The following is a 16,660-nucleotide window of genomic DNA, read 5'->3' on the forward strand; positions in this document are numbered from 1 at the left end:
GCTCACAACTGAAATTTAATTCTCATATTTTCTCTTAGAAATCTAGTATCATGACTTACCTAAACAGAGTTGTAGTTTCTAATCACCTGTTTAGTAGGTGCTATGTACCTACATGTGGATACGTACATATAAACACTTTGTGACAGTAACTAAGTGTGTGAACACATGTAGAGTTAGACATACGTATACAACATATTTAGTTTAAAAATCTCCATTAAAATATTATCTCATGAGGTTGAGCGTGCCAAAATTAGAAAGCATGAGACCAGGTGGCCTAAATGATTCTGGTACAATCTTTCAGTAGCTGACCCCATTTTTCCATAGGACCCTTGCTTCATTCACTGCATGATGGTACTCAAGGAGTGAGGCAGCTGTTCAACTGTCTTCTGTATGTTTGACCTCCTGCCATCCTTATCAAGCAACATCCAAATTCAGCACTAAATTACTTTGTGAGAACAGCGTATTGCTTTTGTTGCTGAAATATCTGAATGCATTGTAAGGCATAGTTAATTGATGATCATAAGACCTTCAAGTGACTTTATGGGACAATTTTTTTCCTATTTTGCAGGCCAGAAATTGATGCACAAAGAAATCTCTGCCTATATGCTGCACTGTCTTGTGGGGGTCCAAGTGCAATTAGCCTTAATCACACAAGTCACAGTGAAGTCACTGGCTTTGTATTGTATTGGCTGTGTGACTGTTTGTGAGATGTAATAGTATAATATCCTTAGTGGCTGCCCTTTAAGAAGATAAGGGAACTATTGCTGCAGTAGATATTTAAGGCGTGTTGTATCTCAAGGAGTGTCTGAGCAAGGGTTTTTTTCCCCATGCTCTCAAAATTCATGCTTGTCTGTGATATAGCAATTGGACATGCTGACTGCAACATGCAGAGTCAGGGTGTCATACGTGCGGCAGCATTTTCTTTCAGATGACAATCCCATTGTGCAACAAACGTATATCACAGTCAGGCTTTTCTGAGTCCTTTCAGTCTCAGACACTCCTTTTCATGAGTTTTCATTTCAGTGTCACAGAATCAGCATTGTCCCTCCAAATCACTGTCTCATTCCAGCCCATTTTTTTCTGCATTGTTAAAATAAAGTTGTTTAATTCTAGTGTCAAGAAAATGGATGTTGGTATTTTTTTTTGGTGTTTCCCAACACTGTATTAGTGTTAAAAAGACATAAAAAGGATCTTATTTACTTTTCTTGTTTTCTCCCAGTGAATGTCCCTTCGACTGTAATGGAGGCCATGTCCAGACAAGACACCCTACAGCCATTTAATAAAAGTAGCAAACTATCCCCTGCCACTCCACAGCGATCCATAGTATTTCCACAGACTCCGTGTAGCAGAAATTTTTCTCTCCTGGATAAGTCTGGGTCCATCGAGTCAGGATTTAACCAGATCAGTGTCAAAAACCAACGAGTTCTTGCAAGCCCAACTTCAACAAGCCAACTAAATTCTGAGTTCAGTGACTGGCATCTTTGGAAATGTGGGCAATGCTTTAAGACTTTCACCCAGCGGATCCTCTTACAGATGCATGTGTGTACGCAGAACCCTGACAGGTAAAGCCCAGGCTCTCTTTATTTCTGTATCTACTGATAGCCAGATCCACTGCTTTCTTCTTTTATCAAGCTGTTATCATTTCCAAAACCAAACCATTATTAGGAGGAGCCTGTACAACATAATTCATCTGCAGCTGTGTGAAGTAAGCCGATAAAAAACATTGCTTGACTTCACTATTTGTAAAAACATTTGGTGCCTAAATGCACAGATAAAAGGAAATAGCTAAGGATATAATCTTGTTTTCAGAACGGTTTGGTACATCTGATGGAGGCAACAAAATAGAAGGAAAATTTATGAATATCATAGATGGAAAAATGAGGTCAAGATAATTAAAAGTCTCTCTGTCTTCCAAAGATAATCTAACTTGCTGCTCAGTGGCTGTCACAGTCATTTCAGGGTTCACCTATAGTGTGCAATGTGTATGAACTTAATTAAGTACTAAGAGGTAATGAATTGGAATTTTTTGCTTAGTACTATTTTTCTTCAGAGCATGCAAACCCATAAATCGTGCAAAGCTGTCAAAAGGAAATACCTACTCCACTAGTGATGTTGAGGAAAACAGATGCCACTTATTCAATAAACTAATATCCACACAGAAGAAAAATGTTGACTAGATACCTCAGAGTCAAAGTTGGTTTGAAAGTTTGTCAATACAGAATTTTATGGCCGTGAACTGAGGATGAAATTTAGCTGAACAAGTGAATTAAAATTTCAGGTACTCTGACCGGTGGCACAGTAAATATAATGGAACCATTATTTATGAATCAAAGCTGGTTTATTTGACAATTTTGATAGCTGGCAGGACAAAAGACAAAAATCAAATTAATTCAATAAAAAAGGCTGCCCGTGTTTTGTCTCTTCTTCAGCTGTGAAGAAGGTTTGAGCAGAACAGCCGAATCCCTGGAAGGTTGTTCTGAAAGCAGCATATAATTGTGAATTACATTTAACTAAAACACTACCCAAAAACAGTCAACAGTGAGTCTGTGTGTGTGTTTGTATGCATGTCTATGTCTCTTTGTGTATGTGGTTATCTACATGTACACATATGCTTGTGTGATTCTGTGGGTGCAGAGATACTGGAGCATAAATCCAGTTTTCCAGGAAGAAATGTCAAGCATGCTAGGGGCAACTAGATACCATGCAAATCTTCACAGAATTTAAAGAGTTGATAATACTGTGAATGCAAACAAGCCCTTTCAACATTTTCTGGATTTTATGCTGGCCTTAGCAGAAGCAAACACCATGATAAGGAAGCTATAGGATACAACTGCCACGATGTAGAATGTAGGTCCCGAATGGTCCACTCTCCTAAATTTCATGGACTCTTATGTTTCCAGTATTAAAGCCTCCTAATCATACAGTAAAGCACAAAATGCTACGTCAGGGAGTCTAGAAGAGGCTCCCTCTCAAACTTTATCAGTGATTCACCCAAGCAGGTGTGACGCTTAGATTTCATCCTTTCCTTCACTTGAACCTGCGTCTTTCTTTATGAAGAACCAAGTTGCAGATTACAGTTAATGCAAGAAGAGTCTCTTTTAATGGGCTGTTCTGCAGTCTAAGGGATAATTAAATATTCATTTTGCCAGACAGACAAAATGAGGATAAGTCTATCCTACAATTAGGTCTTTCATCTTGGAGGTGAGGGATTTGATTTATTATTCTTATTTACTTTTATTTATTTTCTCCTAAGTATCTTGTGTCAAATATTGCCTGAAACACAGGCTGGATTTTAAGTATTCCCCCTTAGAGGTGAATGCCCTCATTACTATGTTACTGATTCATGACGTCTTACTGTTTTGTCTCTTGTGCCTACCTAAATTGTCTACGTGGAACAGCTTCAGCAAGAAAGTGTAGAGCATTTTTAGCTCAGAATACCCTACATCATAGTAGGAAAAATATCTAGATGAGAAGACAAGTTTGCTCCCCCATGAGCAAAGAGAGCAAAAAGTGATTAGAGAAAGCACTCGGCAGATTTGGGGAGGACTGGGGTGGAGAGGAGGTAAGGAAAGACTGAGTTGCAAGTGTTGAATCCCAGAGGCTTTCAGGAAGATTTGAAACATAATAATAGCTAACGCCTTTTTGTCAATATTGATACTGGCTAATTTAGCTGATTTCCTCTTTGGCTTGTTGGGTCTTGTGAATCCTGTTCTTAAGAAACTTTTTCTCTTGTGTTAAACAGAGAACATAAAACCTAAATGAGGTTGAAAGATACACGTAGCATCAATCTGTTGCATAAATACTGCAGTGCTCTATTCTGTGACAGCTGTGTACTGAAAAATGGCTTACATCTCTCTGTTTTCATTAAATTAATGGTGCAGACTCCTTGTGGAGGCCAGTTTTGTAATACCTCCTTTGTTCCCGCGAGGTATGCCATCAACATAACTGCTGTAAAAGCATTTCCCAATAGGTCTTCTTTAGAGCGTTATGTGGGATGTCAGTTACATGACCCTGTTTAAGCTCACTGCAATTGGTTCTGTGTTTGAAATGACCAAACTAATAGTTACTGCAGATCATAACTGCCCTAGGATACGAGTTCTCGTACCCCTGGTAAGAAATCATTACAGGTTGAGCTTACATCACAGGCAGCTTTTTGTCTTTTATCAGTGGATCAGCTGTTTAGTGATGCAGTGGCTGGAAAAGAGTTGTCTTTGGTTTCTTAAACATATTGCGTTTCTCCAGATGAGAAATTCCTGAAGTGTTGTACAAAATTTCCTGGAGACAAGAAAAAAAGGTATGATTTGCGAAAGAACACCTGCCTGCCGGCCTGAAGTACTAACTGGGTGCAACTCTCTGGTTTGTATTTTCGCAACGATATCTGCAGCACGGCTCCGGCTGATAAACAGCTCCCCATTTATTGTCAGCAATTTGTGAGCACACCGGCCACTATATCTTTGATGTGACTGAAGCAGCAGGGGCTGTCTTCTCTGGGAAGAGACTTTAGACTATCTGTTCTGGCTTTGTATTTGTTTTTCAACAATGCTGATTACCTACAGCATGAGGTGCAGGGAAAATGTCTTTGAATCTACATAGGAGTCCAGTTCATGGACTGAAATTTAAGAAAAGCAGACTACTTGGGACTTGAGAAATTAAAAAAAAAGAAATTACTTTAAAGACACTTAGATTCAGAAGACATCTGAATGAGACCAGACCTAAAAGAAGGCCAAAATGTACTTAATTCCATTAGGCAGTAGGAAAGAAACGGTCCTATGTAACAGGCAGATCATTTAATAAATAAAAATAATTTTAAAAAATGATGAATCAAAAATAGGGAGAATTATTAAAATCATCTGCTGTGTTTGTGGTCTTAGAAAAAGATTAGGATTTAAATTTATATTAAAGTTAAGTTTAAATTATTTACTGTTTTACTTATAATTTACTTCTCCCTGTCCACCAAGATTTTTTTAGCTTGCTGTATTTTGTACGGCTTCTCTTCAAACTTAATGGTAATTGGGGTTGGAGTGGGTGTGGGACATGAAGATTTAAATCTATCAAGATTTCAATTCTGGGACTTTCTGAGCCTCTCAGACTTTTTTTGAGCCTTTGAGACATTTCTTAATCCTTGCTCAGACAGAAGCAGTTTGAGCAACTATTTCTTGAAGGAGGCATCAGAAATCTATTTGCTCTTCAGTTGTTTTGTTGGTTTTTTTTTTGTTGTTTTGGTTCTTCCTCCCCCTGCTGCAGAAATTCCCAACAATCCTATCTGAGGAGGGCTCCAGAAAGGGGTAACCAAAAGCCTTTGATCACAGTGAATCATTTTTAGAGCAATATTTTTATTTTTTTTTAACAGCAACCACTTTTCTGATAGTGATGCAGTCTCTTTTAATGACATCTTTCTTCTTTCTCACTATGATCACCAGATTCAGGATGCATTGGTGTTGAGGGAAGGCAGGTGGCTGCAGTTCCCAAGAGCTGTCTGTGGCATTTTTCATATACAATATGTACATCTGTGTGATATATATTCTCATTGATTACCATGTATTTAAGCTGATAATTTCAGGGAAAACCCACTCTACAAGTGTGTCTGTGGCTAATAGATTGTGGATCTTATGTGGTCCTCGCAATTCTTGTTTACTCAGAAGATATTATTGTACTTATGTTTTGCTGTAGCATCTCAATATTAAATTGTGAGGTTTTTTTAAAAACAGGACCTTGAAATTTGAAGTTGCCGGTTTAATACATCCTTTTCTTTCAGATCATGGTTCAGCCTATTTTGTGTTTATCTTTTTCTTTATAGGTTCTGTGTCTTTGACCTTGATGTTCTCCTCAAGTCCATTCATTAATTTAAACACCTCCCAAAACAGACCTAAAAAAAGTAATCGTGAGCAAGAGTTGTCTGTTTCTGTTTATAGGGTGGCTGTGGAATATTGCTGAATTAAAGTAAACATCATGCTGAATTTAACGCTTGTTCTTGCATAATCTTTTCATAAAGGTTTGCAAACTCACAGTACTCATAGTCAACAACAACAAAGGGTGTAGAGAGCAGCACCTCTCCCCGACAGCTTCAGAAGTCTGAAGATGCTTCAAGTTCGCTGTCTGCTTTTGCTAGTTCCTCCACAAACATTTGTAAAAGACAGTGCCAGAAGTCCCAGCGGGTCCAGCTCTGCCATCCCTGCTGCTGCACAGTGCCTGGAGTGCTGGGGGCAGTAGCCACGCTGCCCAAGGGGAACACCACAGCAGCAGGGGATGCAGAGTCCAGAGGCAACGAATGTAACCCACCCGTGGCCACGCTGGTGCTAGGGATGCTTCTCTGTGCAGACCAGCAGTCACTTGTTCTCACTTTGTTGTCCAGCCTGTTAGTTCCACTTGTGGGAAAGAGGCATCCCTCCAAAATACCTTTTCATTAGGACAGCTGTGACCTAACTTCTCTGACTGCAGGTGCTTTTAATGCTGTCTGTTGTAGGAAGGCCTGGACCTGAAAGCTGATGCTGGCCCCATTTCAACCTGCCCTGTTTTCACTTTTTTGCAGAGGCTGTGGTGTCACAGCCTTCCCCCTGTCACGCTGTGAAACCCTGCCCTGGGTTCAGTGGAGCCCTGTGTCCCGCGCTTTGAGACCCTGACATCAGTCAGGTTGGTTTTTTACTTCTCCTTTGCCCCCAACAAGGAGAAAAGCACTTTCAATGTCAAGTCACTCTCTCTTCCTTCAGCTGGTGCTTTTCTATCTTTTTGTAAGGGGAAAAAAATGACCGCAACATGCTATTTCGTCTCCCTGATCTGACAGTGTTTCAGTGATAGAGTCACAGGTATTCAGGAACTCACCATTACAAAAAATTCCTCTTCTAAGGGTTGCGTTGGGATTCCATGTGCCCCTTGGAAACAGTAAATTCACTTCTGAAGAGGCCTCACTAGAAGCTGGTTCATCATAAAGGAAAGAATTTGAAAATTAATGGGAAAATAATTATTAGGTTTTTCAGGATTTTAATAATTGGGTTATTTACAATGTAGAAAATAAGTTCATATTGACTGCATGTACTTAGAAGTCAGGGCTTGGAAATTGTATTGTTCTAGTGGAGGAATAGTACACAGTAAATAATTAAAAGTGATGTCACTTTGCCAAATGAAAATCAAAGAAGAATCAGCTGTACAATTGTCTGTCAGCAGCTATTCCAGGTGCAAAGATAAGGATTTTTCTATTGTTATCCTTTAACATGCTTTGTGCATGTTAAGGGACCCCATCCGCCACACAAACTGTGAGCCTTGGTGGTGTTCAATAAGCCTCACAGGGGACCATGGGTTTTGTATTGGTCCTATATATGATGTAGTTTCACACAGAAAAAATCAGCCACAAAAGTGAGAAAACTGTAAGACAGGAAAAGACATCACTGAACAGCAAAATCATTCAAGATATTGTCTAAAGGGAGCAAAAATTATTTTTGACTGGTTGCATTTTGAAAATGTAGCTTGGAAAACTTGGAAAAGCTCAAAATCTAAATAACTACAAAAACTACATGCTATTACGTTACAGTTACTCCTGTCTGAATTTCATTTTAGATGGCCTGTGTTCCTATAGTATGTCATCATTTAGTCAGGGACTGTAAGATTAGAGTCTCTAGAAAAAGCTGGTGGACTCTACACGTTAGTAAAGCGAGATAGCTGATTGATGGCACACAGGGTTAATGACAACAGTGTAATTTTACTAACAGGAGAATTTGCTTCTAGGTAAGTAAATTTCCTTCCTTTAAGTTCAGACAGGAAAACAGAGAACTAGAAAAATATGTAGGCAGGTGTTTAATGAAAAACATTAAAACTGCTTTTGATGGCTGTCAGCACATCATTCTCATTTGCACATTGCTATACATCAGTTTAGCTGTTCTTAAATGTAGCTTAGAAGTACTATATCAAGATTTTGGTCAGACTTGATTTACATCTGGAAGGGCCTACAGGATCCTTTTTAGAAAATGCAATGATGAGGACCTTAAAAATTTTGTTGTTTCTGGTACATGATAGCTGGAGAACAAATGTTTATAGAGAAAAAACATTTCTCCAGACAACATGTACTTTGGGGCCCTGGTACACCTGTTTCATCAAACTGATTACTTTCATGCTTACCAATCTGCCCGTACGTCTGCAAAGGAAAATTTTAGTTATGTAGGCTTTCACGTATGAAGTGACTGACATCCATTTTGGGTGATTGTTAATTTTTTGGAGCATCAGCGCACATCTGGGCTGTGACAGAGCTATGCTTCTATTCACATGAATACCTTGAACCTCAAGAAGTTACCTTATGTTCTCAGTTATTCCAGTGGAAATTAGTTGTTTTTTTTTTTTTCTGGGCTGGGACTGCATTCAGTCTAGCAGCACATCTTTGAAAATATAGTCTATGAAGACCACCATTTTTGTCACTATGTCGCTGGTCCTTCTGTCTGCAAACCTCTGCTATAAAGAGGTCACCATCTTAATTCATTGTCCCAGTGCAGACCAAAGTGATGGCAGAAGACATAAGTGCTACATCAAAGACAGCCCTGCTCTGCCCGTGTCAATGTACTCACTGAACCGAGCATCTCTCATGTTCGGTCCTTCTGCACCAATTTAATTTTTTAAAAAAAACAACATATTGATTTTATTTTCTGCCAAGAAAAATTTCTGAGCACAGTAAAATGGTTACGAGAGAACAAAATAATAACTTTTATATGTATTGAATTACTTCTTTTCCTCTTGGAAAAAATAGTAGTATCCAAAAGTTTGCATATTTGCATCTGCAATTTTGCAAATTAGATACGGCATTTGTAAATTGTTATAGCATTTCAGCATTTTTATTAGGCTTTCTTTTAAAAATGAGCTTTGTTTAATGTGTGCCATGTATCTAGCTTGAAAAAATTACTTATTCTGCCCATTTTAGTATTAATCAGAATCACCTGTGTATAAACTGGAGAAATGCATCCCGTGGAAAGAGAAGGGTAACTTCTTTAACAGTTGCTCTCCCAAGGTATGGATGAATGGAAAAAATACAGGCAAAGTGATCTAACAATAAGTGATTTTCTACAGGACTCTCTTTCTTGAGCATCAGCAGGTGAAATGTATTCTGAGTTTGTATATTAATATCCTTTGTAAACCACAAATTTGTTTTGAGGGGGTTAATGTAGGAGGTAAAAACATTTTACTTGGCATCACAATGTTCAGTTATAACTGGTTTGGAATGTTGACTATTTATAGACAAGTTACAGTGTGACTTTTCACAGTAAGAAATTAATCACATTGACTGTTAAAAAAAATAAAAGATTAATTGGTTTTATGTAGCGTTGTATCATTTATTGTGGTAGCTGTTAAAAATAGATAACCAGAGGCTAATAGATGTTAATGGTCCCTTTCACTATTAAAAAAATCAATGTTTCTTGGATACAGAATATCTTAATGTGCTCTTTTTGTTCAAAAGTATTTGATTTGAAAAATACCGAACATGTAAGTCTGCATTCACAAATCATCTTTGTTTTACCAGCACTTGAATTTTCATGTCAAATTTGATAAGTATTTTCTGTGCAAATTGACCATGCACTTCAAAAAAGAAGAAGACAAGCATGTTACTACTTGTCTTCCAATATGAGAAACAGATATTCAGTACTTGTTTTTTTTCCTTAAAATACTATTTTACATATATTCATGTAATTTTTTAAAGTCCATATCATCTAGGTTAAGTAACCTTTCCACAGCTTTAATATATTTCTTTCAAACTTCTTGGAGAGCAGTTAGATTTTCAAATGTAAGTAATTAAAATTGTAATCTATTGAGTTATTGACCAATACTGAGCTATTAATCAAGCTAAAAAATTCTACAATCAGGGTTCAGCGCTCTGAAGCACTGTAAAATAATAGTATTTGTGTTCAGTGATGCAAGTAGCCACAATTAAGCAGTTCACTTGACAAATGAGATAGTTCACTTTATTTTGCACTTAATTGAATTGTACATGCTTGGTCACCATTGTCTCCTTCCCTTTAGTTTTGGTTTCTAGCCATTTAAACATGCACATTTATTAAAGAGAGAGCAATTAAGTTGGTGTTGGCCATTTGCTCTAGAAACGCAGACACCAGGAGCTGTGACTTAAAATGTTGTGCAGGGTAAAAATCATTAATATCCCTCTAGAAAATTTCTTAATTTTCTTAACAAAATGTCTGATGAGCCTGTAGGACTCTGTCATGAATTTAAATCAAATACGAAAAGGAAAAGAAATACCATGTAGGATATTGATATTAAATCACTTTTACCAAACAGAAATATATAGACATTGTTTCTTCACATTTTATTTTAGTTAGAAATGGTATTTCAGCAGTCCTGTCTCACCTTGCTGTCTTGTATCCTTTTCTTTCTATGTTTGCAGTCCTTTATGATTCTGAATTTGTAACATATCAGTTGGTTTTGTTTGTTTGTTATGTTTGTTTTTAACAAACTGTGGTGGTGAAAACCTAAGTTGTGGGTTTCATTTGAAGATCAGGAAAAGGCATTTTCCCTCTGGATGGGAGAAATATGTTAATTAAATGCAAATATTTTGGATAGCAGTAAGAAAATAGAAAGGTAATTGTAACATGATGGTTATTTTTTCCAATGTCTCTCATTGAAAAAGGTGATCTCAAAAAAACTAGAACCATCCAAAACAACGTGAAGAATTTATTTGCAAACATTCACAGAATCCACCTAAGATGCAGGTATAACAACCAGACATGCATTTGTAGGTAAGACTGTAGCTGGCATCAGCAGACAGAGGATTTCATCAGTCTCTTAGCTCTGATGTGTGAGTAGTTTTTTTGTGACTAAGGAGTACCACGTTAAGTTTGGGAGAAATAAGGCAGGCATATGATGTGTCATGCAAGCTCACTAGCTTGCTGATTTATGTTTTGTGTGGCATGATGCCTTATAGACTTTCAGTGAATTCCTACGCGGGCATTTCACATTTGCTAAAGCGGTCATGAAGTTTTGGGTGTGTGTCTCCCAAGAAAGCCCCAGAGAAGTGCACCCACAGTTCTCTCTGGGAATTACTGGGAAGACGAGATGCTCCTGCCCACACGTTCGCGGCAATGGAAAGCGCTGACGGCACCATGTTTCTCTTTCCCGTTGCAGGCCCTACCAGTGTGGTCACTGCTCCCAGTCTTTCTCCCAACCATCAGAGCTGAGGAACCACGTAGTTACACACTCCAGTGACAGGCCTTTCAAGTGTGGCTACTGTGGTCGTGCCTTTGCTGGTGCCACAACGCTCAACAACCACATCCGGACACACACCGGGGAAAAGCCCTTCAAGTAAGTACCTGAAGCCAGCAGCCTTTGCCAGCTGAGATAGACAGGGACCAGCATTTCTGCTATTCACTAGCATCACCAGTCTGCACCGGCACCCGGCAGACGTTCCCTTGAAAACCAAGGTCAGACCACCAGATAAACCCATCAGTGCTGTGGCTAAAAGCGGAATTAAACGAGGCTTGGTTTTGGGTGCCTTGCAAGCCCCGGGCAATTTTCTGTCCTCTAATGAGAACTTGATTGTTTTAATTAAATGACAAGCTGCTGCCAGAGAGCCATAGCTGAAAATACACTCAAGACTGGGACAGGCTGTAAGAACATTAGTGTGATTCTTTGATGTCTATATGCTGAGTTAGATGGAGCTTCACATAAAAGCCAGTTTGGATCTTGTTAAAAATGGGGGAGAAACATGCATCATTTTTTATTCTCAGAATTCTCACTGCACAGAAAATGCAACTCTGGCTTGTGGCATAAGTTTGGTAAGATCATAATAATAAATGATAGTGTTCAGCTGTCCAAGATACAAGAAAAAAAAAGTCACCGGTTCAAGATGGTTTTTAATTAAACAGACACTGCTTCTTTCTGCAGTTTCTGTTTACTGAAATTAAGGCTAAGCGCACACCGAAGTCTCAGAAACTGTCCCTCTATGTTTCCCTCCAGCCAAAGCACAGCTGACCCAGGTGGATTTTACTTTCTGTTGTGCAAGACTGTGCCTACCTAACAGGATACAAATTTTCCATATTTGTGTCTGTATCTTTGCTAAACTGACAGGCACAAATTTTATGGATATTGTACCTGGAACAGTCCCACTTTGGAAGAAAAACAATGTATTGATATCAGTGTATAATGTATTGATATCACTTCTTTTGGAAGATACCTGATGTTCCCAGGAGGAATGGGAACAGGTGTAGAAGAAGGTGTGTGCCTCTCCCAGTTCTCCAAGGACTGCCTGTCCTCTGTCTACTTTTCTCCATTTGTCTTTCTTTTCTACTTTTGCCCTACTGTGCTCTTGGTCTGGTTAATGTAAGAGAGCTCAGCCATGGGGCCTGTCAGAACCCCTCATAACAAGCTCAGTAGAGATACCAGTAGAGATGCTTTGCCTCCATATATGGTTGAAAGGAAGCATGGCCTCCATACGTGTCTCCGCTGGGGGCAAGGGGACAGAGCCAGGAACCAAATACTGCATATCCAGTTCAGAAGAGCTTGCATACCAGAAATCATGGCTAGGATAGTGCTGTAGGTGGCAAAACACGGAAACTCAGAGCATCTAAACGTCGACTCCTCTAGAGTCAGTCTGTGGAACACTCAGAGCCCATAGAAAGTGAGCCAAAAATAGTGCGAGCAATCAGATTGATTTTATCTAGTTGCTGTGTAAATAGATTTTAGTAATTAATGGAAGAGGTTTCCGGGTCAAAATGGTAAATAGATTTCTTTTAATGTTAAGGTGTTACTTACGTGTAACCTTGTTGACTCCACTTAATTTTTTTCCTTAACATCCTGTTTTTGTCATGTTGCCAATAGATCTGCTATTTTGCCCCATTTAGAGTCATTATTTTTCCCCTTTGGTTTAGTAATTTTTTTCCCCTTTTCCAAAAAGGTCTTCACTACAGCACAATTTCATTTGTGAAGGGGCTTAACATATGTAGTACAATTACCCAGTGGTCTGGGATTTGTTTGGTTGGTTTTTTTGCCCTATTTATGCTGAAGAGTTTAAGTACTCCAGGATGTATTTGCCCATTCTTAAAGGTGCAGGGCAGAGCATCAAGAAATGTAGGTGGTTTGTACTGCTTCTTTATGATGTATGACGTGATTTCATTCTTGTAAGATTTTTATTTATTTTCTTCCTTAAACTCAAGAAGCTGTAGTACCAGTTTCTCTCCAGAAGACTTGCTGAAGCATTTGCAGTAAAGTGACTAGTAATTTCACATGACGCTTAAACTGGAGTTGCAGATCTTCCCATCCTTTCTGGTCAGATAAGGGGACACATATGCCTTGATCCTGCAAGCCGTTCAAGAGGGCAGAATCGCCTCCTATGCAGGGCTGCTTGCATTTGAGAGAGGAGGGGCAGGAAACTTATCCAGAAATCGATCCACCCTCTCTGCTGGAGGAAAAAGAGATAGCTGCAGCTCATCTTGATCTCTCATCACCATTTAGATCCTCCTTTGAAAAGGAGTGGGCAAAGACCTGGTATTAAGTAAGCTTAGGAGAAAAAACCTCAACAAAATTCTAGTAAACGAGAAGCAGAAGTGGGACAAACAAGATTTTCTCTCTTGATCATGCAATTTAGGTTTCCAATGTTTGTTTTCAAAGGGATTTTAAGTGTAAAAAATATAGAAAAAAATAGAAAAGTCTGTTGAGATAGGGTTTCTGCACCTCAAAAAAGTCTATATCTGTTGAATAATATTTTTACTATTAGCCAGAACGACCATGCATAGATAGTGCAAAATCACTTAAAATCTAGCTCAGTTATTTTTAAAATAACAGGCATAATTTTAAAGTTATTATTAAGTTCAATTTCATAGATGAAAATGGGCAGTCAGCTAGACAGTTAGCCTGCATCTATTGAGAATGCAATCTCTCTATTTCTAATGCAGTAAAGCACTTATGACTGTAAGTGGTATTTGGACAAATTGCAAAGCACATGAACTAAGCAGACAACGTGAAACATGTCAAACACTGCGTGTATGTTTGTCCGCATATTATTTTCAGAAGGTGATTTTAAAAACAGGGATCATAGGGTGACAGTATGTTAAAATATTTCAAAATAGTTGTTATTTAAGAGGAAGCCTGTGATTGGTTAAAAAGCTTTTTCTGTGAGAAGGCACTTTCTTTGTATGTCCTGGGTAACTTTGGATGTATGGTGGAAGACTTTTCTATTTGCTTTTCATTACAGATAACAATGCTAAGTGAGGTTATCTGTAGTCAAAGCTTTAGCTGCATTGCCTGGACTGCAGGTCCAGTTAGAAGGGATTTCTTTTCATGTCATCACAAGCTATCAAGTCAGCCTCACCACTGCATAGTTTTTGTGTATTCTTATCTTACTGAAGTCTCCACCATGGCTGTGGGTCTGGGAACAAAGCTCTTAAGTAACTTAAAAGCTAGGAAAAAAAGGAAAATTATTGGCCATCCCCATTTTCTTAAATTCTTCCCCCCAGTCTCTTCCATTTCAGCAAAATTAAAGAATAGCTAAGGGACATGCCTGCAGAATCAGAGTTATGTAAACATCCAATATTCAGGACTCAATGAAAAAGAACTAGAGGAAATTTCAATTCCAAAAAAATTCAGATTGGGATAAACCATGTGTTTTTCATTGTTTCTTACTGAAATGCAAAACTGGGGAACATTCATTTCAGGTTAAAATAGATGTTGTACCTGCGGTGGCATCTTAGCTTTGTCCTGGTTTCTGATTTGTTTTGTTTTTTTTTTTAACCCTTTCAAATGAGCTTAGTGTTAAATGTAGTTCTTGGATGAAATCTTAAAAGGTTTATTTTGAAAAGATCAAGTGAAGGTATTTTTTCTTAAAATAGACTCTCAACGTTTTCTTCATGGAAACCTTTCACAGAGGTTGGCATAAACTTGGGAGTGAAGCCAGTCCCGTCCGTAATCCTAAGTGTCAATGTTTTGAAAGCACTGTGAAGTAAACAAGAAAATTTGTGAGAATGAGGGCTATCTAACCAAACTTAGAAAACCTGGTACCTTAGAAATATCCAAAACCCACTGATGTTGTATTGTTTGTGAATTTAAGAACCATTTTGTTTACCATCCCCACCCAAGCAAATCGCATAGGGAAACCTTGTGGTAGAATGAAGTCTTGTGTTTGATGAGGTTGAATGTTGTAGTACAACATTTCTCCTTACAATTAAAATGAAGGCGCACACACTTCTCAAAAAAAGATAACATGCATCCAGTTTTCACTGATGGCATCTAATTGTGTGAGGACTTTTAAACTGCCTTTTTGGATCTACATTGTGTCAGGAGCTGTTTAAATTACTCTCAAATGCCATCAGATGGCTTAAGTGCAAATTAGGTGGTCTCTCACTTAGTAAGTATTATTGTTGTCAGTATTTGTATCTACACTTAAGGCTTAACCAAAAATTTGGTGTATGTCTAAAGATAGGCTTGGGCTCAGCCAAATCCACCAAAAGAGGTGGACTCTTTTTCTCCTTTATGATTGTTTTGGCTACTACTCAACCTCCCAACACAACATTAAACACGAGTGGCTTGTAGTATAGAACCATGAACACAAAAACACAGACACATGCTCTCCAGTCTCATACACACAGGTTATTCTGCTACGACAGGCTGGGAAAGGATGGTTGATAGAGGGAAAGCGTACATCATAATTCAATAGAAAAAAAAAAGTCCCGCTTTTCCTCCTTCCTATCTACCTACCATGAGTTAGTTAAGCTGATTGCTGTGACACTGTTATCTTCACCTTTCTTATCAGTTTGTATCCAGCAACAACTTCTCTGGACAACATTGAAAAGAGGACTCAGGGGCCTAACACAGGCCCCTACCTGTAAGCCAGGTACTTATATATCCAAAACTATAGTCCTAAAAAAACCATCCGCACCCTTTGCAAGTGTGTAGAAAATATGAGGCGCCTTGGGTACTATCTGAAGGCTTCCTGGGTACATGAGAAAGCCAGGGGAATTAGGTGCCTTGCCAAAGGCGTTATTCTGACTTTTGCCTAAGGACTGTATAGCGCAGACAGCGCAGCCCGACCAGCAGCAACACCTAGTACCCACATCTCTCCTGTCCAAAGGACAGATGCTTGTAGCAAGAGATTTATTCTTTTCTGCTCTCTCTTTAGCTTCATTCTTTCCTGTGTCTGTATGAAAGTATCCCCGAACAGCCTGTAGCTGTCAAGTTCAAGCACTTCCGCAGCAGAAGGAGCACATGGATAAAGGACAAGAACTTGCATTTTAAAGGAATGCAGTGAGCCTTGCTCTGTGCTTTCAAGAGCAAAGAAAGGCACTGAGTGAATGCAATCCCTAGCTCTAACCTCCCAGGCAAGCTCCAGAAAGGGTAAGGAGGTATCCCACAGCTTCATGGCCAGCAGTTTTAATGGGTAGCTCTGTCTTTTGATCACCTTATAGTCTTTCTCTGATTTACATATGGCCACTAGGCATCCTGGTATAGTATATTTAATTTATTTGGCCAGGCACTTAGAAGTGAGGTGTCACCACACCTGATTTTGTAGGTTATTTTGCAAATGTACTGCTTACAGCTTGGTTAGGCAAGGATCCCATTACTCCTATTAGCAAGGGAAACGCTTGTCTTTGTGGACATCAAAATAACAAAACTATCAAGTTCAAGTAGATGGCAATACCTCATACAGACTAAGTTAACCCCCAGCCTTAAAATTGATTCCAGTGCC

The 16,660-nt window shown here is 38.8% G+C and overlaps 1 protein-coding gene across 1 annotated transcript in view; it reads left to right on the plus strand.

Annotated features, from left to right (window-relative positions):
* The window catches only part of PRDM6 (PR/SET domain 6), a 74,608-nt gene that overhangs the window by 55,013 nt on the left and 2,935 nt on the right, over positions 1-16,660 (plus strand). The window contains exons 5-6 of the mRNA XM_054185930.1: positions 1,220-1,562; positions 11,110-11,286. Coding sequence (XP_054041905.1) covers positions 1,220-1,562; positions 11,110-11,286 — 520 coding nt within the window. The remainder of the gene's footprint in view (positions 1-1,219; positions 1,563-11,109; positions 11,287-16,660) is intronic.

The sequence above is a fragment of the Rissa tridactyla genome, chromosome Z (genome assembly GCF_028500815.1).
Source record: "Rissa tridactyla isolate bRisTri1 chromosome Z, bRisTri1.patW.cur.20221130, whole genome shotgun sequence".
NCBI lineage: Eukaryota > Metazoa > Chordata > Aves > Charadriiformes > Laridae > Rissa > Rissa tridactyla.